This window comes from Coenobita brevimanus, chromosome 56 (assembly GCF_032717465.1).
Source record: "Coenobita brevimanus isolate Jiangsu-jjx chromosome 56, ASM3271746v2, whole genome shotgun sequence".
Classification (NCBI taxonomy): domain Eukaryota; kingdom Metazoa; phylum Arthropoda; class Malacostraca; order Decapoda; family Coenobitidae; genus Coenobita; species Coenobita brevimanus.
Window position 1 is genome coordinate 3,560,265 of NC_137009.1, and position 25,643 is coordinate 3,585,907.

General features: G+C 43.8%; 1 protein-coding gene across 1 annotated transcript in view; it reads left to right on the top strand.

The window, feature by feature from the left end:
* The first annotated feature begins 10,977 nt into the window (after nucleotides 1–10,977).
* LOC145401606 (UDP-glycosyltransferase UGT5-like) overlaps nucleotides 10,978–25,643 on the top strand; it is a 92,240-nt gene continuing 77,574 nt past the window's right edge. Inside the window, exons 1-2 of the mRNA XM_080273798.1 lie at nucleotides 10,978–11,127; nucleotides 17,735–18,004. Coding sequence (XP_080129924.1) covers nucleotides 10,978–11,127; nucleotides 17,735–18,004 — 420 coding nt within the window. The remainder of the gene's footprint in view (nucleotides 11,128–17,734; nucleotides 18,005–25,643) is intronic.

Genomic DNA, 25,643 nt, shown 5'->3' on the forward strand with positions numbered 1-25,643 from the left:
TTTCGGTGGGGTAGATTATTACTGTTTATTGCTAGACGGGTACCGATCATGCAAACGATCAACTAACTGCGACTGTACAGCATCAATGTACAGCGTTTTTATTATACTTCCCTGTCTCTTACCTGATCAAGATTCCAAACTCTTTACAGCCATTAACTTTCTTATCACTGGAGCACCTTTTGTATTCTAATCCACTTAACGTCAGGTGAATTTGTTTAGCTGAGACTAAGACCGAGTCACAGAAGCTTGAGAGAGACGGGTTAGTAACCAAACATGGCAAGACCTTAATCTGTACCATTGGACTTACCTGCGTCAACTGATAACCCTCTGCTTTCCTGACTGTACTACCGTTGTATTGCTGGAGGACTGTATTCTTTACAGTCAGTAAATCCATAGGTCTTACTTTGGCTCATTTTATGTTGTTTGTTTCCATTTCTTGAATTGCTATTTAATCCATAATACAATATAGAAGTATTGCCTACTAAAGTACATGCACTGAAAATAGTATCGTTACAGGGGGGGTCCGATGAGTTTCATACTGAACAGTCCAGCTGTCTCGGGAGGGATGGGAGAAGGATGTTATCAAATGTTTGATTCATGGTGTCAGTTTGTATCGTCCAGAAGGTGTAATGATACTTTTTTGAGTGTGTGTACATTGCCACATGTAAAATTGGAGTGCCAGATTACCTCAGTTTGCAGTATGTAGTACGTTTCATAAATATTGCCAATGATTGGCAATCAGGAACAAAAGTCCTACACAGCTCGCAATCGTAGTTTGACCCAGAAGCTTTCGAGGTTCGAGAACTGATGCGGTTGATAGTACCGGTACTTCTTTCCCCAGCCGATAGATGTTGCACCAGAGTTATGAGAGAAGGGAGTGAGGAAGGGACGAGAAGAGAGGGAAGACGACCAGCAACCATGGAAGACGCATCTCTTGCTACTGCTCGCGACCTGTTGAGGGGGGAAGATAGCAGACCCCAATCTCCGGCGGCCCAGAAGATCCTGGGAACTGTAGTTTGATTTAACGTTGGGGAAGGGTTTGGCTTCATCAAGTGCCATGATACTGGTGTTGATGTTTTCATGCATTGCCAGGCTGTCATTAAACCAAACCCACTGCACCTCCAATGCTTCCTTGGGGATAGCAACACGGTGGAGTTTAGTCTCTTTGGGACTCCTAAGGGTCCTGAGGCTCGGGATGTCAGTGGGCTGGGGGTAGTGGCCATGCAGGGCTCTGCCCATGCACAGTGACATCTCTTGGTCTGGGGATGCTAGACCAGGGGTCCTGGGAGGCCTGGGGAGATAAGCACTATTGTCGAAATGTGACGATGAAAGCATTTTGCGGGGGTGATAAGGGGGTTTTGCACATTCTCCTCCCTGAGATCTTTGAGGAGAATGGGCTGCCTCGTCTCATCATCCCGACTGTTTTGCCCACGATGTACATTCTGCTCCTCACTGAGGGGCCTGGCCGCTGAAAACCAGCCACTCCCTGCACAACACTGCAGAAGAGGCTGTGGCTGGAGGCTTCCCTTAACAAGACAACTGCCAAACCGATCACCGAAGCGGCTCTGGCATTGGACTCGACTAAGACCCTGGCTGACATTCATCACCCGCTGTCAGAGACCGAGGAGGGACGGAACTCTTCTGAATCCATCTCCATGGCCAAGGATGCATCAACTGGCTCCTCGGCCAAGACGGAGGTCAGTGAGTCCTCCCCCCCTCCAGCAGAGGAGGGCAGCCCATCTTGTCCTCCTATCATCGACCACAAGGATCAGCTAGATGTGTCTGCCTACCATCACCTCCTGACACTTGAAGCCCACATCTGGTTGTAACAGCTTGGAGTTTCAACCAACTCCAACCTATGCGATCTTCTCCAAATGGCTGACCTGGGTGAGGGGATTCCACCTCTTTTGATTGTCAGGGGGGAGAAGGTGTGTCTAGCTCATCTTCATGCAGTGTACCATATGCTACCTCCACGCTTGGCCACCTAGACTGGTCATCTTGTGCGATGCCTGTGCTCTGGAGTTCAGTTTTTATTATGTTTATCTTAGCTGACCTAATGCTCCCAGGAGGTTGATGTCCATAAAGCCCTAAGAGAAGAAGAAGGGGGAAGGGAGGGTGCAATGCGATGAAATGCTACGAAAGGTCTGAATTGTGACGATTTATGTAATGAAATCTCAACATACTGATAAATATAATATTGCATTTTAGAAATAGGTAGAAGTATCAATATGTTTGTGTGGAACATGTTTGAGCGAGCAGGACGTGTTTAAGCCGAGCAGTTTTTGATGAGAAATGATGTTAAGCATTAGTGTTGTTCATGTTCGCCATTTTTCACTGTTATTTCACCTTTTAAGGTGGTTGAAGTGATTTTCCTGTTTGTCTGCATTCCACGAAAAAGAAATAAGCACCTCACGAACTAAGATTAGTACCAAAGCATTAACTAGAGAAGTTTGGAAATAATGACAGAGTATAAGACATCATCCAGTTCGGCCACACAGAAAATCTCATAAAATCAATATTTCTGTACCATTTTTCGTCATTCAAGTGCCAGATCATATTTCGTAGGATGCCCAATTAAATTAATAACTCAAAAAAATCCTGACTTCATCATGGCTTCGTACACATATGGTGAAGGAGGCATTAAGTGATTAGTCTCTTCATCCATGCGTGCGACTGTGGGTCTGTGCGTCTGTAGCACTTGGGGGTGCTATATCTTCTGAATCCCTCAATGGATTTCAACCATACCTTTGTCAGAGATACACATTGATGAAACAATAAACTAATTAGGTCAGCACGGTCAAGGAATCAAAGGTGAAAGTCATTGGACTCAGTTTATCATTGTGGGCACGATATCTCCTGAACCCCTTGTCGGATTTTGACCAAACTTTTGTCAGTGATTCAGTATGAAGGGACGATCAACTGATTAGGTCAGCAAGGTCAAGGGGTCAAAGGTCAAAATCATATGGGTGTGGATGCACTGTTTCCTGAATCCCTTATCTCTTGTCTCATCGACCTACGATTAGCCATATCATGGAAATTGTATGGCAAGTCCGTGCATAAGGCCTGACGGAGGTATACCGAACAACGCTTTGCGTCAGCAACTCGGTGGCCGAGTTCTCAATGTTACATTCAGTTTTGTGATATGAGAACATTAAGATTTTTTTCTACTCAAAAATATGGCGAATTTTGAGCAAGTCCCTTTCACAGAGTCCTATTAATGATTAATGAATGTACCCCCTCCACAATATGTCTACCCCCGATGTATATATGTCCCCCCCCAATGCATACATGCCCCCACTAAACTTGCTAGGTCAGCATGCCTTCCCACGCCTGAAGACGGCGTTATTGCATCAGTTGATAGCAGACAGCAGAGATGGGCAGACTATTTTACTGTAAGCATGTAATAAACTCCTTATCTAGCTGTTTGTACACGGAGTTTCTATCACCAAAGTATTGCAAGTTACATTTGGTAGCAGCGGTGTTTTGAACCATCAGATTCTGACCGCCTCCTTGGATTTTTAGTGATACAACAAGATACACGACGTCTCGCATCTGCCAGCCTCGCCCCTCCTCCGTGCCTCTAGTGGTGTCATACCTTGCCTGTGCTTTTCGAGTGTACCATTTTTCTCACAAGTGCTCACCTCTCAAACAACCGCACCCATATGCCTTGTTCCTGACCGCATGTGTCGCCATCGCCGACCTACGCACCTGTTGCACCTGTTCCCAGCACCTGTTCCGAACTCATCATAGCTCCTGCCCCCACGGTGCCACTTATCACTGTCTGCCCGCTGCCTGCCCACCACCATTCTCTGCATTTGCAACTCACCAGCTCTACACCTGCCTTGCGCCGACATCTGCCCTCCCCACCCACCACCGGCCTCCGCCGTCGCCCGCATCTGGTGTGCATTACGGAGCCTCCTAAGACCGCCACTCCCTGCCGGTGATTCATCACGGCGTCTCTTCTCCTCTCCGCCCAGCTGTCTCTCCCCCGCCGCCCCACCCTGCCCAGCCCAGCAACGCCCCGCCCCGCCCCGCCCAGCCCAGCCCCGCCCCAGCCCAGTTACGCCCAGCCACCCTTGCACGTCATACATCTCAACACTCCCATCTCTCCTGTGTAACTATAGTATATCTTTCCTTTCTCTAGAGATTATCCTCGATTTTCTCTACAGATTGGTTATTGTAAATATTCCATCTCATTTCCATTACCCCGTTTCCATCTTCACCTACGTTATTTATACTCCATCTCATCCTTCGCATTTTATTTAAACCATCCATCCCCGCACCTTCATTCATTTTCACACCTCGTGTATTCCATTCTCTCATTGTTATATAATACATTTCCACCTACGTATCCATCTTCATCCTTTCATTTTCCATTGCCGCATTATATGTCATACTTTCCCCGTCAACCGCTTAATGCCAGCCCTCTCGACCCGGAAACATCACCTGCTCATACCCCGTCTGCCGCCTCTAACACAATCACTCATTTACGAAGTGGCAAAGAGTACCACCGCCCTGTACCTGAGACTCCCGTTTCACTTCCCGCAGAATCACTTACTACCCGTCCTACCCTCATAAATCCAGATACCTCCTCCTCTACTCCTGCCTCTACACTCCCTTCTTCTTCCTCTACTCCTTCCCCTGTCGTTCCCTCTCCTACCTCCCTTCATACCCCGTCTTGCTCGCCCTTAACTGCCACTACCTTCTCTCTCTCCCACACCTCTCCTGCCGCCACTTCTACACTTCCAGCCATGGCCAACCCTCCACAGTCTATCTATCTCGATGATGCCAATCGTCCCAAATTTACCGGCCAGGACCCAACTTGGTCTGTCTATGATTTCCTCAGAGAAGTCGACACAGAAATAAACAATAGACAAATAACCGAGGAATCGCTCAAAGTAGCTTACCTCCTCGGTCGCTTGCACCACGGTAAATCGGACATCGGATCCGCGATCCGTGCAGGACATTTCGATAGCATTCGTACCTTTGCTGATTTTCGTACGGAACTCATCAGCCTTTGTTGCCAGCATTCAAATACCACGTCTCTCATGGGATTCATTAATCTCCTAAACCAACTAGATGAGGACTTGTGCGTCCCAGCACAATATGCCAAGCTCCACGAAGCTGCCGCCACCATGAAAGCAACTAGTAGCGAGATGCTCCAATTACTGGTAGGCACGAAATGGTTAGAAGACAAGAATGGCGTTCCAATGCTTTCACTCACCAACTTTGCTGACTTAATTGGTTACCTCAGATTCCTTCACTGGCTTACTCCTAAACAGCGAGAGCTAGCCTTGGAAATCGGTTTCAATCCAGGAGATAAAATTATTCAGGTCATTAAAGCCATTCATGAAAGAACAGGTTCGAACTACACACGTCAGGGCACCACCCAACCCTTGGCTTCCTCAGTCTGTCACACCTCCACTACCCCAGACCAATCTCGCTCTCGTCCCACCACACGCGGCAGACCTGCCACACATCACTCGCCTACCGCAGGTCGTGATCAATCTAGCACCCGACGGAACAGACAATCTTCGATTTTTTGCTGGTACTGTGGTCATCCTGGACATCGGGCATCCAGTTGCGACCGTACATACAGACGTCCTCACTCCCAAACCAGACAGCGTACGCCTTCCCGCTCACGTTGTCCACACTGCAAATACCACAAATCAAGCACGACTCACACCACTGAGGAATGTCGTTACCTTAACCGCCAACAGTCGGGGGAAGCGTCGCGCCCGTATCGGACCAATATCACGTAGAACCAGAAACCCAACTCCCCATCCGCCATGTAGGTCCCATAACATCCTCGGGTTTAGTCATTCTCGGCAGCAGTCATGACATACCAACGTCATTCTTCTTGGACACAGGATCTATAGTAAATCTCATCTCCGAAAATTCCTTACAAATTATTCATCGCCATCACAACCACGTCAGTTTCCTAGAACCACCAGACATTCGCCTATGTGGTGTCAACGGCTCAGAGTTTAAGGTTAAGGGAAGAGTCACCCTTGAAGTCAAACTCCACAGAGCTTTGCCCCCTATCCCCATTGAATTTCATGTCACTAATGACTTGCAGTATCCCGCAGATGCCCTTATTGGTTTCTCCACCATGGCACAACACTCCATTGCATTATTACCTGCTTGTGGTAGTATAGACATTTCTGGATTCCCGGTTTACACTATGGAATGTCCCCGTCCTGTTCTTACGATCAAATCAGTCCTTCAATTACCTCTGTCCCTATCACTACCAAAGAGTCCAACCCAGCCCAAACCACCGCTATCATCATCTGAGAATACAGAGATCATTCCTTTACTGACTGCAAGCAAGGACATAAATTCCTCAATGTCTTCTGATACATCATCTGAGCCCTCGAACATGGCTCTTACATCCTCTCCCGACAACACTATCGCTGACTCAGACATGTCTCAGTTACCTACCTCACACAGTCTGAATGATCTTCTCCAACACGCAGAGACGAAGCATGCAGTAACGAATACGTGCACAATTTTGTTACCGCATGAGTTCACCAAAGTCTCTGTTTGTGTTGCCGGTGCGAAAGAAGGAGTGGATGTACTAACCCTACCTGAGACGTGTTGTGTGAATGGCTTGACTTATGAGTCAGCGTGGTGTACAGTCTTAGAGGACAGTTTATGCTACCTGTACTTGCTCAATGTCAGAAATGCTCCACTAAAACTTAAAAGTGGTGTAAAGATTGGAGACTTCCTAGTATACCCAGCGGCCGTAAAGGTGTGCCAGGATTCCTCAATGACAGTGATTTCATTATGGATCAATTTTCTCTGGCCTTCAGCCGTTCATGGGTTCATCCAACAGTTGTGTTTCCCCCTGTGGTTTTCGCTTTCATAGGTTTTCTACTCATCATATGTGCACTGCATTGTTGTGTCAGAAAAATGGAACGTCGACTCCCGGAAATCAGAGTCGCTACCGGCATAGTACGCCCCACACACGACGTAGAAACTCCCCGTACTTAGTGCCCTCACATTCAGTGACTACCATTGCCATCTAACAATTAACCAAACTGTGAACAGCACTCTGCCTACTAGAAAATGATGGTATTTCTTTCATGCATTACTGAGTGACAGTGTATCCTACCGAAAATACAACAAAAAAAAAAAAACAATGAGGGAAGAACAACAATAGAACTCTCATATCTACTCCTTGTTTATCATGTATCAAATTATTATTGTGTAATTCCCACTATGTCTTAATCCTTGTATATCTTATATGTATATATCCTTCTAATTCCCTCCCCTCAACATGGCCATGTCTCCCTTACTGCCCCTGTATCATACTTATCCCTTGTACAAACCTCACCGCCCTTCCTTTAATACTATAATCGACCACCATTTAACTACTTGTGTCAGGAGACACCATCTCAGCTACCCGGGGGAGTAGTGTACCCCCTCCACAATATGTCTACCCCCGATGTATATATGTACCCCCCCAATGCATACATGCCCCCACTAAACTTGCTAGGTCAGCATACCTTCCCACGCCTGAAGACGGCGTTATTGCATCAGTTGATAGCAGACAGCAGAGATGGGCAGAATATTTTACTGTGAGCTTGTAATAAACTCCTTATCTAGCTCTTTGTACACGGAGTTTCTATCACCAAAGTATTGCAAGTTACATGAAGAAAAAAAAAAAAAACTGCAGTTTAAATCATAGTTCGGTATTTTCAAAAAGTTGCACTATCACAGACTGACCACTTGCAGCACCTGGATGGCAAGTGTTAACTGCTAAGTGCTCACGCTCGCTGCAACCACATTCTGGATATAAGTGCAGTTCCACCCTTTGTTGCTATGGGCACACTTAGGTGTTTATTCAGCTTAATACCAGTTGAGACCGATATGAAGCTCTTACCAGAGATGTTTATATGACATGCCAGTGTGTGCTGTATATTAACGATAATAATAGTAATAATAATAATAATAATAATAATAATAATTATAATAAAAATAATAATAATAATTGAAATAACTGCTCAGCGGAGCATGCCAGACACCACCACTCCAGGAGGAGGGTACAGGGAGATGACCCACACCCCACAAGTAGATGACAGGGAGGCTCTTTCACCTGCCGAGCCTTCTGAGCAGGAGCGACATATCTCCCCCATGACCCGATGCCCCTCTTCCTCGCAGACAGATCACTGGGCAGTACGCAGTCCGAGTGCACTACACACCGGTGGGGGAAGCGCTCACCAGAATCGGGGTTGGACTTGCAATCATCAAGTCCCAAGCAATCCCTTGGACTCCGTATTGGGCGGATCGGCCTTCACAAGAGGACAGAACTCCACTGAAGCCTCCAGTCTTGCTATACCCCAGGGGAGCAGCAGCACAGTAGAGTCTGTCGGACCTACTGTGGGTTGAATGACCGCCAGTTCTCCACCCTTTGCCACCCACCTTCAGGAGCCAGCACGTCAGCACATCCCACAAACGACCCTCGCTGGTTCTCCACAGGAGGGAGACGGGCCTGGAGGTAGACTCCGCCGGAGCTAACTAAGTGTCACACACCGCCGGTCGTCTCCTGAGCTGCCCCAGCCCCGATGACAGGAGGCAAGAATCCACCGGACCTTTGGCGTTAGCCCGGAGAGCCCGCCAGGCCTCCCCCTCCTGTCATTCCCGGGACAGGTTCCCCAGCCCCAGTGGCAGAGGGACAGAGTCTGCCAGACCTGTGGCGTACGCCCTCTCCTTTGGAGAGTGGGATCTGCTCCCCTGCAGGTACCCTGCCAGAGACCAGCCAGGGCGAGACGAAGCCAAGGCCAGGTGTTCTGTCGCTGCAACCCCACCCATGTCCCCTGCAGGTGCTGATGGATTCCCCCAGAGTGAGCGGCTGCAGACCACCCCTGACAGCCTATTCCCCCAGGTAAGACTGCAGCCCCCATAGGAGGTGAGCCACTTCTACCGCCCACCACAGCCACCAGGCCTCCCCTGGCAAAGGCAGCCACAGTCAACCCCTGACAGCCACCCCTCCTGGATGGGACGAAGGCCACGGAAGAGCGTTGCCCGACCCACAGCCGACCCTTGGCCTCGGCTTACCTAGTTCTACCCCCACGACCCCTACTATGACAAAAAGGCAGGCACCATGCTGCACGTCTCCTGGCCCTATTTGGCCCCAGCCCCGAGGGCCACACCTCACCCAGGGCCCCTGCAAAGAGAGGGCCGCCCACCACTCTGCCCATCAGCTCCCGTGGAGCCCATGGCGATCCAGACAGCAACTCGCCACGGGAGCACACTCCTGACAGCCTGCACCCTACGCCCGGCCGTCACCTGCGACTTCCTGTATAGTGGGCCTCTCACCGTGCTCTGGTGCCTCTCTCCGCTTGTGTCCACGAGTATAAAGAGTCTAAGGTTGTGATTCCGTCCCCTGGTGGTATTAATGTTTAAAAGCAGACCCTCCCCACTGTCCCTAGTGTTGCCTCCACCCCTACCCCTTGCTTGAACCAGTGAACTTGTAACCCCAGGGGAAAACTCATGTTGATAGCCAGTGCAGGCACGAGACGGGAAGCCCCAGTCGCTTCCCCTAGTGTGACTCCCCCTCCTTGCAGTACACAACGAACTACCTCTAAGTATCAGTGTTGTGTCCCTGCCCCTGTGTTACCATATACCCCCCCGCCTTCTCAGTCTTATTCTGTATACACCAAGTGTCAGTAATAAGGGTTTACACTCTGTGATTGGCCTGCGTGAGAATGCTTTATAATAATAGTGTCCTTCGCCCCTGTCACGCAAGTAGGTTATAGGTGGTATATTCCCTCGTCCCATGTCACGTGAGTGAAGCATAAGATAGCCTAGCCCTCATTTATATGATGCGGATGTGTCATAGCTAGTGTAAGGTTCCATCCATGTCATGCGAATGGTCGTGAAATGAGAATGTGCTTCGGTCCCTGTCACGCGCTGTGTATACTGAAGTAGACTGTATTAGGAGTGTCATATGTATACAGGAACAGGATATACCTGAACCACTGTATGAATTATATGTGTATTGCAAAGTGAGATTACTCCTTGTAAGTGAAGATACACTTCTTGTGTTGGTCAGTACTCTGTATGAACTAGGAGGAGACATTTAGTGTAAGGCACAGTGTTCCGTGTCAGCTAATATTCTGTATTCACTAGGTTTGGTCATGGACTGAAGCGTGGGATATATTGTAACCCAAACTTATCGTTAATATATGTGTGCCTTTGCTCAGTCGGTGTTTGGACTTCCCCCTCCTTCTCTGTTTACTCTGACCTGGTCGTGAACAAAGAACCCAAGGCCCGCACTATAGCTGAAACCAAGAAGTCAGAGCCCAGACGCTGCATAACAATAATAATAATAATAATAACAATAATAATAATAACAATAATAATAATAATAATAATAATAATAATAGTAGTAGTAGTAGTAGTAGTAGGAGTAATAATAAAAACGTGATCTTTTGTTTCTCCAAAGCGTCAGCTTTTCCAGTATAATTCACTAGCACTCAAAACAAACTTATACCTTCACACTAAAAAGTATTGTGACATTATTTATATACAATACATATTTCGTCTGAAGAACTGTCAATAACTATACCTTGTAATTACCCATCACAGCACATCTTTCAAGACAGCAGCCTCACGACAGTATAGTTTCAGCTGCCCCTTAAAAGATTTAACAGTGGTCAAAATATGTCTCGTGGATAAAGGCGGTCTACGAGTATTATATAAATTAGAAGCCACATGCGAAAACGATCAATCAGGTGAAGATGACTGAACAGCAGCTGGTTCTTAGAGACGTAAAGGAACATTAGCATCAATACACTTTCTACCAACAGGTGTTTTGACAATTCAGCAATCAGAAGATACCTGCTAGACCAATCCATATTGCACAACAATAATCAACACAAGGCAAAATCATTGTGTAAAATAGTATTTAGAGGTGCGTCCCTGCAAACCACCTAACCACAAGCTTCCCTAACTGTACATTGTGGTTTGCAGATGCGGGTGTGGTTGCTGCTGGTGGCTGCGGTGGTGTGTGTGTCATCTGTGAAGGCGGGTCGTATCCTCTTCCTCAATCCTGTAGGGTCAAAGAGCCACAAGAACTTCTTTATGGGCATCGTCAACGCACTGGCAGACCATGGCCATCAGGTGACTTATTACACACACACACACACACACACACACACACACACACACACACACACACACACACACACACACACAGAGAGAGAGAGAGAGAGAGAGAGAGAGAGAGAGAGAGAGAGAGAGAGAGAGAGAGAGAGAGAGAGAGAGAGAGGGGAGAGAGAGAGTCCTATTCATATTACCACCTTCATCCATTGTTCTGGAACACGAAAGCTCTTCTGCTGGAGTGGAAGAGGAGCATTATATTTGGACCACACTGAAAAGTATCAATAACTAAAACGTTAGTCACAGTCCTTGGCTTGTTATATAATTATCCCACTGAGTTTATATACAAGTATACTTTTGACACTGCAGTATTTGATCATAAAGACGCTGTTGTCGATGCAAACCAGATAATTATTCCTCCAACACCACTGAATGCAGGGGCGAATCCAGGAATATTTCTGAGGTGTTGCTCAAATCATTTTCCAAAGAAATGAGTGTTCGACATCCCCTTCCTCTTAATCAATTAAACGACATTTTTCAGCAAGGATGGTTTGTGTTGGGGAAATAAACATAATAACCAGTAATTGATGCGTTTTATATATATGCACAGTACAGGATGTTACCTTAATGTGATAAACCAGAGGTGTTGCCCTGGCAGCATAGGTGACATTCCTGGATCCACCTATGCAATCAACACCCTTTTTATTTTAATTCTGCCACTCCAAGATTATTTTTGTTAGTTTTACAAAGATCTTTCCCAGTGCAAGGGGTAGTGGAGGAAGTTCCTAATTATTTGAAACCAACAAATCCATCCTAAACCTAATAAAATGGATTGCGAAGAACAAGAAAGGATAAAAGAAAAATGGCATCATTGCCATGAATAGGTTAAAAAAGGCTACATAGAAATTCAATTCTTCTTTTTTGAACAGCAAAAGATAAGTGTCATGATTTTTCCTTTCCATTTGTATGGCATTACATATTTATAGGTCGTCAGAAGCGTAAATTCCCAGGACTAAATATGTAAGGCAATAATAATCAGTTATAGGCCTCTGAATGGCATTGTGTAAGCAATTAATCAAAAACGACCATTTGGATTTATTATGTCTGTCAATCTATCTATTGCCAGACGCCTTAATTCCGTAAGGAATGGCCACAAACAAATCGCCTCCGCCCGGCCCTTTCCACTGTCCCTTCACTGACCCGCTTCCAGCTCACACACACCCTCTCTCATATACTGTACCTCTGCACTCCATCCCTCCATCTCATCCTTGGCCTCCCCATCTCTCTCCCCCCCTCCACGTCACTCACACTCTCCTTGTCAGTCTCGCACTCTCCATCCTCTCCACATGGCCAAACCATCTCAGTGTATTTCTCCTAACAGTTCCTATCACATCCACATCCACACCACAACGCTCCTTCACATCCTCATTAGTCAGTCTGTCTCTCTATGTGACTGCACATGCTCCTCTGAAATAACTAATTTCCACTGCTCTCACTCTTGACTTCTGTCCCTCCAACAAGGTCCAAGCTTCATTTCCATGCGTTAGAGTTGGTATCACAATACTGTCATGTGGTAACTTTTTTACTTTCATGATCACTTCCATGTTTCTTATTACTGCTTTCAAGGGACCAGCAACCTTTCTTCCTTGTTTTACCCTTTCAATCACTTTACCCTACAAACTTCCATCTTTACTCATCACACTACCCAAATATTTAAATGCACTCACATTTTCCATTTCCTCCTCATCCAGTCTCACTGTACATTCATTGACTTCACTTCTCTCGAAGACCATAACTTTACTCTTCCCTACATTCACCTTTAGATTCTGTTTCTAACACACTCTCCCAGACTCATCCACCAAGCCTTGCAGCTCCCCTTCGTCTTCACTTAACAACACAGTATCATCTGCAAACAACAGTACAGGGAGTTTCCAAACACTGCCCTCTCTCATTAGGGTCACTCCAACATCCACTGCCCTACCTTGTATCTCTTTTATAACCCCATCCATATACAGATCTAACAACCATGGAGACATGACACATCCCTGTTTCAGTCCAACCTTCAAGTATAAAAATTCACTCGGTTCACTATCCACACACACTGCAGCCTTAGCACCCTTATACATTCTCTTCACAGAATTCAAAAACTTCCCATCTACTCCATATATTCTTATTACTTTCCACAATCCTTGTCTATCCAACCTGTCATATGCTTTCTACAAATCCATAAAGGCTGCATACAACTTCTTTCCCTTCTCTAGGAACTTTTCCACTAAAGATCTAAGAACGAATGTCTGATCTACACAACCTCTTCCCTTCCTAAAACCTCCCTATTCTTCTCCAACTAATTCCTCTGTTATTTCCCTATCTCTTTCAATAAGTATCCTACCATATCATTTTCCTATTACACTAAGAAGACAAATGCCTCTATGATTCCCACACACTTCTTTTTCTTCTTTTCCTTTGTACAAGGGAATAATTATACCTGATTTCCAATCCTCCAGGACTCTACCTTCCTCCCAGGCCAACCTGCACATCTGCCACATCCATTCTACTACTATCTCTCCCCCATGCTTCAGCATTTCACCACACGCCCCATTAATTCTTGGGGCTTTCCCCATTTTGACTTTCTTCATTGCTTCTACAACTACCATCCAATTGATTTCTTCCTTTCCTCTCACATCCCTTCTTCTCCCAGCCATTCCCCAGCCACTTATACTCGCATTGCTTTCATTCTATATGTTCAACAGTTCCTTAAAGTGTTCTCTCCATCTGCTCACTTTTTCTCCCTTCTCCACCAGTGATCTACCATTTTTATCTTTCACTCCCCGACTAACATCACTGCCACCCTGTCTAATTCTCTTTATCTCCTTCCAGAACATTTTATTACATTCCCTTCACTTTACGCTCAAATTCCTTCCGAGTTCCTTAGACACTCTCTTCATACTCTCTCTTACTAATTTTTTCACCTCTCTCTTTCTCTCTGCATATAACTCTCTCTTCCATCTCTCAGTTTCTTCCACGCCCCTGTTTCTCTTCCACTCATTATATGCTTTCTTTTTTTGTGCCACAGCCTGTCTTACCTCTTCATTCCACGATGCTGTTCCTTGCACCCCTTTTCGTCTTCTCTTCACCCCACACACTACCTCACATGCTGCACAGATTTCTTCTGTGAATATCTTGCACACACCTTCCACTTCCCCCCATCTGCTTCAATCCGTGTATGTATATATATATATATATATATATATATATATATATATATAAACCCAATCGCTTCTCTCTTATATTCTGCCTCTATCTCATCCTCTTGTAACTTTTCCACTCTCCTTGCATATACTACCTTTTCCCATCCTTCCCTTCTTCTATTTCTCCATTTCACTTGGACACTGCTTTTGACCACCATCAAGTGGTGATCGGAAAATCCACCCCTCCAACCTCTATATGCTCTTGCATCCATTACACACTTTCGCATCCTTCCATCCACACACACATAATCAGTCATTGCCTTCTGTTCATTCAGTTAGCCACCCACCTTTCTCAACACTCACCATGTATATCTATGATTATTTTGTGCCTGAAGAGGGTATTGGCTATCACCAACTTCTTTCTAATGTCCACTAAAGCACTGCCATTCTCATCTAACTGCCATTCTCATCTATCTCAGCAGGCACACCCCACTCACCAACTACTCCATCCACCTTCACATTCTCTACAGTACTTTACCATTCATTTCGCCAATCAAAAACACTCTGTCATTCCTTTCAAACTTTTCAATGCACATTTCCACATTTGTCCAGAACTTTTCTCTCACTCAGCTTGCACGATCTTGCGTTGGCACATACACGCATACAGTCACCCACATTTGTAGTGCAGCTTTCAATCTTACCTACACAATCCTTGAGTCAACCGATCCATACTCTCTTATATTCTCCTTCCATCTGTTACCACAATACACACTTCTTCTTTTGTCCTCTCATTCTCAGCTACTCTCCAAAATGGTTTGATGGCAACTGTGCCAGAGCAACAGCCCAATAGTCATTAGCATATAACTCTTACTTAAAATAAAAAAGATCTGAATCACTCTCTCAATTTAAAATTGCTAGAAATCATGCAAAAGCTGTATTAAATCTATCTAAATCAAACTTTCTTCAAAAGCAAGCATCAAAACTACTTAACAACCTTAATGACAATAGAATATTCTGGTCAATTCTTAATTCTTTCAATAATAACTTTAACAGGTCATCACAAAAATCTTCAGATGGCAACATTACAAATGACCCGCGTGGGAAAGCGGATATTTTTGCCAGTACATTTGCCAGAAACTCTACCTACCATAGACGATACCAGCCAGAATGTCCCAGTACTAGAACTTGACTTTCCCGAAATTGCCCCACTTAAAATAGACAAGATACGTAAAATCCATCCTAGACAATTTACCTACCAACAAAGCTCCAAGCCCAGATGGAATTCCGCCAATTGTTTTGAAAAAGTGTTCTCCTGAACTTGCTTCTGTCCTAGCTAAATTATTCAGACTATGCATACGTACTTCTTTATTCCCAAATTCATGGAAAGAAGCCAATATCCACCTAGTTCCGAAGATAGGAAGTTCCTCTGACCCCTCTGAGTACAGACCAATAGCTGTCACATCTTCTCTTGGAAAGGTATTTGAAACTTTAATTATAAAGCACGTTGTTAAATATCTTGAATCCAACAACTTAATTAGTGATAGACAATATGGCTTTCCTCACGAAAGATCCACCATTGACATACTTAATCTCCTAACTCATACCATCCATCAATCCATTGATCTACATGGAGAAACTCATGCAGTAGCTCTTGATATTTCTAAAGGTTTCGACAGAGTATGGCACCGTTCCCTGCTGTCCAAACTCCTTTGCTATGGACTAACGTCTTTTGTTCCTTTGATTTCTTCATATCATAGTGACAGGAAAATAAGAGTAAAAGTAGATGATGTATATTCCAATTTCCACTCAATTAACACCGGCGTCCCACATGGGTCAGTTCTGGTGCCAACCCTATTCATGGTTCATACTAATGATCTCTTATCTGTCACCCACAATCTCATCCACTCATATGCAGATGACCCAACACTACATAGTTCATTCACACTCAGACATCCATTTACAAAGTCTGTTATCTCTACCTCTCAACTCAGTACAGCCATCTCCATAAATCAAGACCTGTCTATGATCAGTGAATGAGGACAAAACAACCTTGTCTCTTTTAATGCTAGTAAAACTAAATATATATAGTTTACTAATAGACAGATATTGCCAGACTCGTACATTACCTTCAGTGCTACTAATATCCACATCTCCAAAAGTATTGAAATTCTTGGCGTCTCACTTAACAATGCCCTCAGCTGGACCTCTCATGTTAGATCATTTGCTAAAACCGCCTCAAAGAAACTTGGATTACTGTACAGAGTCCGTGACTTCTTCGCTGATGAGCAGTTAGCTATAATTTATAAGAGTCATGTGCACTCTCAGCTTGAATACTGCTCACCCTTGTGGAATGGATGTGGAGAGGTTGCATTAAAACAACTAGAAAAAATTCATAACAAAGCTGTTAGAATTATTAACAACCTTGCCATTACAAATAAACTACCTCCCCTGAAAGAAAGAAGGAATGTTGCCTCCCTTGCATTATTTTACAGATATTTTTTTGGCAAATGCTCAAAGTTGCGTCCATGGTGCCACCTCTCCATGCCTTCCCTCGTGCTACATGGGCATCTGGTAGCTCTCATGACTGGAATGTCACTCAGCCATATTGCAGAACTTCTGCGTATCAGAATTCTTTCATTCCCCGAACTGCATCTCTCTGGAACTTGCTTCACCAGAGTTGTTTCCCTCCAAATTTCAACCCACAGCTGTTCAAGTCTAACTGTTACAGATATTTTATGAACAGAGGACACCAATAATCTGGTGTATGGATTATTTTTTTTTTTTATAATTTGTTTTTCCTTCCTTTGTCCCTTTATTTAAAAAAAAAAAAAAAAAAGTACCCTATCCATACTCCCATTCTCTCACACTCTCACCTCTCCATTTAGTTTCGGTTAATCCACATACATCCAATTTTGGCCCTCAGGCACATGGACAATCTCTTTCTCTTTCTCCTCATCATTTGGACCCCTTACATTCCAAGTCGCCATCCGTATCATGTCCTTTGTTCGGTCTTTAGTCGTCATCTTTTGGTCAGTCCTGGTCCGAGGCTTCTTGTTCGTATTTTTAGTTAGTTGTCTTCCGGGGGGGGGGGGGCATTGACCCTTCGCCAACCCACTTCCTGTAACGTAGGGAACACGTGTTGGTTGGTTATAAGGTTACCACCTTGCATTGTAAATGCTTTCCTGGTTTACAGGAAATCATTTTGCTTGCCACTCAGTGTAGAGGTACCCTAATAACAGAGTACCACTACACTAAGTGGGTGGATGGTGACCTCCCCCACCTACCACAACATGTAATAAGGGATATGTAATATGTCATAGGGGATAATGATATTGTTAAGAGGGGTAGTCAAACTTGTGCAGGCAATCAGCTATATATTTATCAAGTCTGAAATACACATATAATGAACAGAATTATCTAGTAATGTTATTATTCTGCAGATTACATTGGTGTCTGCTTACCAGCCGTCAAAGCTGCGTGAGAATGTGCGAGAGGTTGTGCTGCCTGACATGGACTTTTCGAGGATCTTTCCCAACATGTTTGAGTGGAAATGGACGAGCTCATTTACCATGATGCAGAAGATGCCTGGGTTCTGTTGTGATGCCTTAGAAAAGGAAGAAATGCAAAATCTTTTAACCGAGGAGTTTGAGCTCATCATGCTCTCAGCATTTATCAGTGACTGTTTTCTATCAGTTGTTCACCGAATGAAGGTAATTTTCTTCGGCGCTTTCTTGTATTTTCTTTTTATTTGTGACCATGTTTCTTATCCTAATCAGTAATTTCTCACTGACCACCCTAGATACATTCGTGAAAAGCATATTGTTTTGTAATAATATTTTTAAGTGACAGTTACTTGCAGCAAAAATGATAAATTATAAAGTGTATAAAGTTCATAATCAGAGTCTTGTTAATGACTAAGTGTGTCTGTTACACACACACATACACACACATTAGAGAGAGAGAGAGAGAGAGAGAGAGAGAGAGACACCCGTATATGTATAAAAGGGAATTTCAGTCTGTCTGTCCTTGATGAAAATCGATAAGGATGCATATGCAGTAGAACTCTCTAAAATCCCTTAACAGATGTAATGGTTTACAGCGCATTTTGATGTGTACATTATAGTTGCTAAAATTTTGAGAATCACTGGCAAAACTGCAAAAAGGTAGATTTTCTTAGTGTCATTATGTTGGTTCAGATTGGAACTAGACGTTTTTCGGTGTGTATAACAATGCTTTTTGGAGAGTTGGAGCGGAGGAGACCGAGCAGAAACTCATTTATAAATATGAGCGCTAGGCTTCGAGAACATAATTCAGGTTTACTGATGAATCACATAACTGGAACCTATGAAGGTTATTCTCATTGACTGATTGATGATTCATATGACAAATTTGGAACTAACTAAACTCACAACAAATTCAGTTTCACGTCAAATTCTGTCTGTCACTCTGTCGTCCGTGAAAACAAGAGGGATGCATGATTACAGAATTATCTGATCAGCTCTGACAGGTGTAACTATTGTGAAATTTATTGTGTACATTACAGTTGCTAAAGTGGTGCCCTATGAGGGACTTTCAGGTGTCGTCTGCTACCTGGCTGGTGAACCAAAACTCGGTCCTAGACCTGAAAAAATAACATAACGATTGTGACTATATGTCTGGATAAATTACAGGAGTTGGCAACACTATAGACCATTAACGTCACCAAAATACTCGTTGATAAAAAATATCACACCCATGAATGAATACTCTTGACTGGCTATTTTGCATATGCGTACTTTGGGCTTCCGTCTGGCAATCCCTTACACACAGAAATTTGTGTTACTGATGAGTTCAGTTCAATTGGCTTTCATATTTACATTCGTATCATCTTTTTGAGTAAGAATAGTGCTTTCTTGAAGCATGTCATAACCCTAAGCCGCGTTTTTATCATCCAAGCTGACGAATCGGATTCGAAGCCATCTTCGATGAAACCAAGCTGCCCTGTTTTTGTCGGCCAAAGTGATACGAAGCCGGCCCAAGCGTTTGTCATCGAATCCAAGACCGTCTTCGTATGATCGTATCTCACCCAAGCGTGGTCGGGAGCAGTCTTGGTGTAGCTTGGGGAGAGTGAGATTGGCCAGCAAGGACACTTAAATAATAAATATAATGAAATCAGCACTATGCACATAACATTTAGGTGCAGGTGGCTAATATTAAAGACATATAGAGCCAGTTCAGCACAAATAACGGCTAAATGTAAGTTGCATATTCGTCAGAAGATCTTCTTCGGCGAATCCCTCTGTTTACTTTGCGATTGGCACGTAATTTTTCGGTTCTACGTATTCTGGACTGTTTTTGCGAACAGAAACCAAGTGACCCAAGACGCGCTGCAGCTTGGACGACAAAAACACGGCTCTAGTTTTCTGAAATTTAATATTTGCCAAATACCGCCACTTGACGTTTGTTTCCATACGCCATAAGCGACCGTCCCCATGGCGGGATAAAACATGACTTACTTTTCGCTAGCCCTCGGAGGAGGCGGTTGTGCATACGGTTCATTACTATACCATTGTGGCAATTAGTCAAGGTTTTTAAGTTCAATATATGCATGATTCGTATGATGTACCTTGATTTATACAACGAGGAAAAAAAAAGAAAAGACAATTACAAGTTAGGCTAGAGCGTGTGCGGCTACATGAGGGTGATTAAACCACTTTCTTCACTCTGACGACGTAAATCATATTATTCTTTATTCCGACGGCTGTGTTCAGCTTAGGGTAGACTGAACTGGATGATGATACAGCTTCATTAACTCCCTTCAGTATGAGTATTCTAAATGGTAAAATCGTTTGGCAGCAAGAATAAAACTATATATCATTGGACTGAAAAAGTTAGGCTTCAGACATCTCGTTCTCGTTCAGAGGCTCAGAGACTTACCTGATCATCATTTGGTACATGCTTTATGATTTATTTTACCATCCCTTCCAAAAACTGAAGGAACATACATGATTCTAAATGGCACTGGAGACTTGGTACGACTTTTATATATTACACATTTATATAGTACACATTAATATACTCTTGTGCGTTAAATGATGCAGACTGTCAACATTAAAATGTACATACATTTTGTTTCTTCATTTTTAGTATTTTAAACAGACATTAAGGTGGTAACTTTTTGCTGAGATGTCTACTAAACGCAAGGTATTATACAATTAAAAGTCAGCCATGTAATGTAATTTCATCACAAATACAAATCAAGGGGTAGCCTAGCGGCAAAGTAATAACACTAGTAATAAAAGTAAATAAGCATTTTTTTTTCTTTCAGGTGCCTCAGTGCAAGCCATTAATTCCCTTTGTACATCAACTGATAGAAAAAGGATAACTCTCTCTCTCTCTCTCTCTCTCTCTCTCTCTCTCTCTCTCTCTCTCTCTCTCTCTCTCCTGAGTGAGTGAGTCTTGAATCTTGACGTTACTAGGATAGGTAATAGATATTTATGAAGGCTGATAAGTAGTCCCTGATTTGATTCGGCAGCCTCTGAATTTGAGTTATCACACTTAATCCCTTTAATGCAGTATAGTTCATTCTCAAACATTAACACTGGATGGACGAAACAAGCACTGGTCTTTGGTAAACACTGAGTATGGGCTGTTCTATTCAGGACTGTCCCTTTAATGCACATGCGCGAGCCTCGTGGCGATAAGTTAAATGCTTAAATTTACAAAATACTAAATTTCAGATAATACAAAGACTGTCAGTACGAAGTTGATGTTAATAATGTATAATAGGCAGGCCTTAAATATATGAGATGCCGGCTACAATGTTCAACAAATCAAATATATTTTATGCAAGTTGTAGTTGTGACAGCCTGACACTTCGGTATCGAGTCTATGATCACAGATTATAAAATTTTGAAAATAAGGGAGATCATTCTTATTGGCCAAGATTTTTCTGAGTAATATTTTAGTAATTTCAATGGCATATACCATTACTGTATATCACAGTTAGACACTGGAGTACAAATAATCCACGGCTATTACAAGCCTGACATCCATCAAAAGACTACTGTTGGACCGAGTTTGGAATGACTCAGCACTCTAAAAGTCCAAACATGATAGCAATTTACCGTAGAATCATTTACTTCGACAACCATATTATTATTGGCTTCAATGGGTTGGATAAGTGGATTGATTGGGCGGGTGGGTGGGTGGGAAAATTTAAAATTGGTCCATAGTAGGAGTATGTCCATGGGGAATATATCAATGGGGATAACAGCATCATTTTTCTTGAGAGTTCCCATCGAAAGAAAAGTTTGCGACCTCGATGTTGAATTAAAATTTCTACATAATGCAGCAGTTATGAAAGAAAGTCTGTTCGACTTTTAAAATTTTACATGATAGGTCGAAGGAGGAACAGAGTTTCATTGGGTATAATGGGAGCTCAGTGTTCCTTTCTCAACTGGCCATCCATGGACCCAGGTCATGCTGGTATGTGCACCATCATAGGTTTTATCCGGGCAAAGCCAGTTACCCTTGCTTTAGCGAATATATATATATATATATATATATATATATATATATATATATATATATATATATATATATATATATATATATATATATATATATATATATATATATATAGGAGTCTCTGTGGTACAGTGGTAGAGTGTGCGTTTCGTTCACGGGTGAACCATGGTTCGCGCCCTGCCAGGGTAATAAACTTTGGGAGTGTTCATCCGGCCACGTACTTCAGTGGCGGACACAAGGGGTGCTGTGGTTGTTCTGGTGTCAACATCTTTTTCCATATGAAGTTGTAGTATCACACATTTTACATAATAATTTTTAAAGCTGTTTAGTCATAATTAACAGTGTGTAATGAAGTGTGAATGATGAACAACCAAATATCATTTCGCTGTTAGCTGTGGTATAGGAAGAAGGTGGATGGCAGATCACAAGGGCCACCCTGTTTCAATTATAAAATGAAGGTTAGGAGAAGTGAAAAGATATCTGAATAGTGCGTAAGTGTAAAGTCCTGGGGAACCATTTATTATGTTGGTATATGTGAATGTACTTAATACCATTTTACAGAGGTGTATAATGTGCTAGTAGAGTTGTCATTTATCTCTACTTTTTGCATAAGCCCAGAGTATATGTAATACTCGGCACCTCACTTTTTAGCTGACCTCAGCACCGCGCCCTAGTTGGCTCGGTGAGTGTATAGCATCAGAGGCCGTTTTACAGTTTTAAAGGGAGGTTGTGTCGCTCTTACATATCTCTGGGGTCGCAGTTATATTATTCTGTACCCAATAAAGAGAGATTTAATCTGCTCATTTCTGTCACCTTACGCTACCACTTAATAACAGACCAGCTTCCACCTTCTCGTGGCAGAGGACCTTTGGTGGGAAGTGTCGGGCAGTGACGGCGAGTAGCTGACGTGTACTGTGGACAGTGTCGTCGATCCAACACGGTGGTCTAGTTATACTATAACAGCAGAACACTTAATATGTAGTCAACTGCTACTCCATAACAGCTACATTAAATTGGTGGCCAGCAGTGCGACGATACATTTTATTGGTGCTAGCGGTGGCACGATATTTAGTGCTAGCCGTGTACCGATACATTAAATTGGTGTTCAGTGCTGGGATACGATACGTGCTAAAGGGATTTATGCTGTGAACCAGTAACCCTTGCAATCGCTCGTTCCTGAAGGTGAAACAGAAAATCTTACTCTACTGTTGTAAGGGGACTAATTACCAGTGAGTTAAGTGGAGCAGATAAACTGGAGTGGTGAATATTAATTCCTCTCATAATTCTGCCAGTGCGAGATTCTTATCTTAAGCACAAACTGGCAGTTATCTCGCTCTGTGGTGTGCGAGATATCTCCATCTTCAAACGCAAACTGGCAAGAATCTCGCTCTCGTGTGTGAGAGACGAGATAAGGAGAGTTCAAGCCAGTGCAGTGAGGAGTGGGTCAACTAGCGAGCGACTTCTAGCAACTCCACAGGCGCGGACGGCCGAAGCGAGCCGAGAGCGGGAGCCGAGAGCAGCGGGCCTGGCGTGGTGCAGGCCACAGGGCGAACCAGTCGCTTGCTAACTCCCACAGCGAGCGGGCTGCCGTGTATGGTTGGAGGAGTCTGGTGGAGTGTGGAACGTGGAATGTGGAACATCATCCTGGACTTTCATATCTAGGTAGTGTCCATGCATTAATCCACACACACACACACACTTGAATCAACACACGTTAGTTAGTTGATGAGTGGAAATAAAGGTTTCTCAGAATTCCCTTGAAATAAATATACTTTCTGTGTATTTTATATGTGTCCCGTTTTCTGTCACTTACCATAACTATCCTTTTTATGTCAGTTTATCTTCCTGTAACTGGGAGGGGAATATTACTGACAAGGTTAGATGGATACAGTGAAGTGGGGACGTAGAATTAGGGAAATAGAGATTAACCCCACTAGACTCAGCATTTTATGAGTGGGTTGATACATCAAATAAAAGTGCTCAGACATATTAAATGAGTGAAGGACATATTGAGGATCAAGGTGATGAGGATATTTCTGAAGGACAGGATGAGGATTTGAACGTTTTGCATTTGCGTTCTGGTCATACTTATTCAACAGTCCCAGAGCAATCAGTTAGATCCAAAATGGCCACTAGTCTTGCTAGAGGGTAATCCTAGTGAGGAGACTGTGGAAGTTGAGACTACAACAGTACCTTTGGTCACTCAGGATATGCAAAATCCAGTCATTACTGATAGTACTACAACCACTCGCATACCTGTGTATACTTCAGATGTTTTCAGTACACCACAAGGTTTTGGACAGAATTTATTTTCTGTTCCTTCTTCAAATGCATGGGGTATAAACACAGATGGTATTGGCATGCAAACCCAGAATCCTAATCAATGGGGCATGAATACTAATATTGACATGCAAACCCAGAATCCTAATCAATGGGGCATGAATACTAATATTGGCATGCAAACCCAGAATCCTAATCAATGGGGCATGAATACTAATATTGACATGCAAACCCAGAATCCTAATCAATGGGGCATGAATACTAATATTGGCATGCAAACCCAGGGCCCTTATTGAAATACCTGGGGCATGACTAACAATATGGGCGTGCAAGGTCAGACTAACCCTCCTCCTTTGTGGCAGATACCTGTACCTAATCTGGCTACTGATATAGTACAGCAGCATCCTACCTGTACTGAAAGTCAGGCTTTGGCGAAGGCAGGCATATGCTATGCAGAAGCTAGCAAAGCCTTGCAAACTTCGGGCTGGAGAGATACAGCTACTAGTTCTCCACAGCAAAGGACCAAGGCTGTTAAGCCAGAGGTGAAAAGATGGTGTGTCATACATGGGCATTGTCCTGATGAAACGGACTGTTGCCCCTTTGTCATTGAAAAGAGGAAGAAACTAGGGAACCCAGCTAGTTCGGGGGAAGTTCAGGGCCGCGCGCAAAAGTAATTAAAATAGTACAATCCACCGATGCGTGTGTGGCAGCTATTACTAAGGTGGACTTATTATCTATTCCTTGGATCATAGGGAAAGGCCAAGTGTCCCTGATCGTAGATACAGGGTCATGTACAAACATTATTTCTAGTAAAGTGTTGGAAAGACTTAAAAGTGAAATGCCTCTAACAAACTGGACATTATCACCACCTGATGTAATGTTGACAGGTGTGACAGGGAGTAGAATGAAGATTGTAAGCCAGGTGCCGTTGACATTGAAGGCAGATAAACGATCTCCTGTATTACGTGCTACGTTTTATGTGGTTGAGGATTTTCCTCTGCCAGCTGATGGGCTGTTAGGCTTTGAAACAATGGAGGAGTATGATATAGTAATACACCCTCAAAGACAGGCCTTAATCCCTCAGCGACACGAACTGGAACTGGCATCCAATCAGGAGCCGTCCAACCAGTTGCGACCCCGACAAGTGAAGCGTCAAGGGAGTCCCCGGATGCACACGAAGCGGAGGGTATGGACTGGAAGAAAGTCAGGGCTATAGTGAGTGGTAATCACCATTTACCCAGTCGAACTGTCTGTAAAATTCCTGTCCGAGTACCTGACGTGTCGGTGGGAACTGATGTAGCATGCTTAACTGAGACTGTGAAACATAAGGCATTGTCGCTGGAATCGACTCTGACTAGCGTTGGCCAAGACCAGAAGACGCCCCTCTTCATCGCAAATATGAGTGGTGGCGCAGTTAAGCTCAGAGATGGTTGTTATATAGGCGACTTGATGTGCTATGGTGCCCCCATAAAGGAAGTTGACGACGTGCCGGTGATCTCTCCTGTAGTTACATCTCAAGCAACGACTCAGTTGGAACCCGTATGTCTGGCTAAGGAAAAA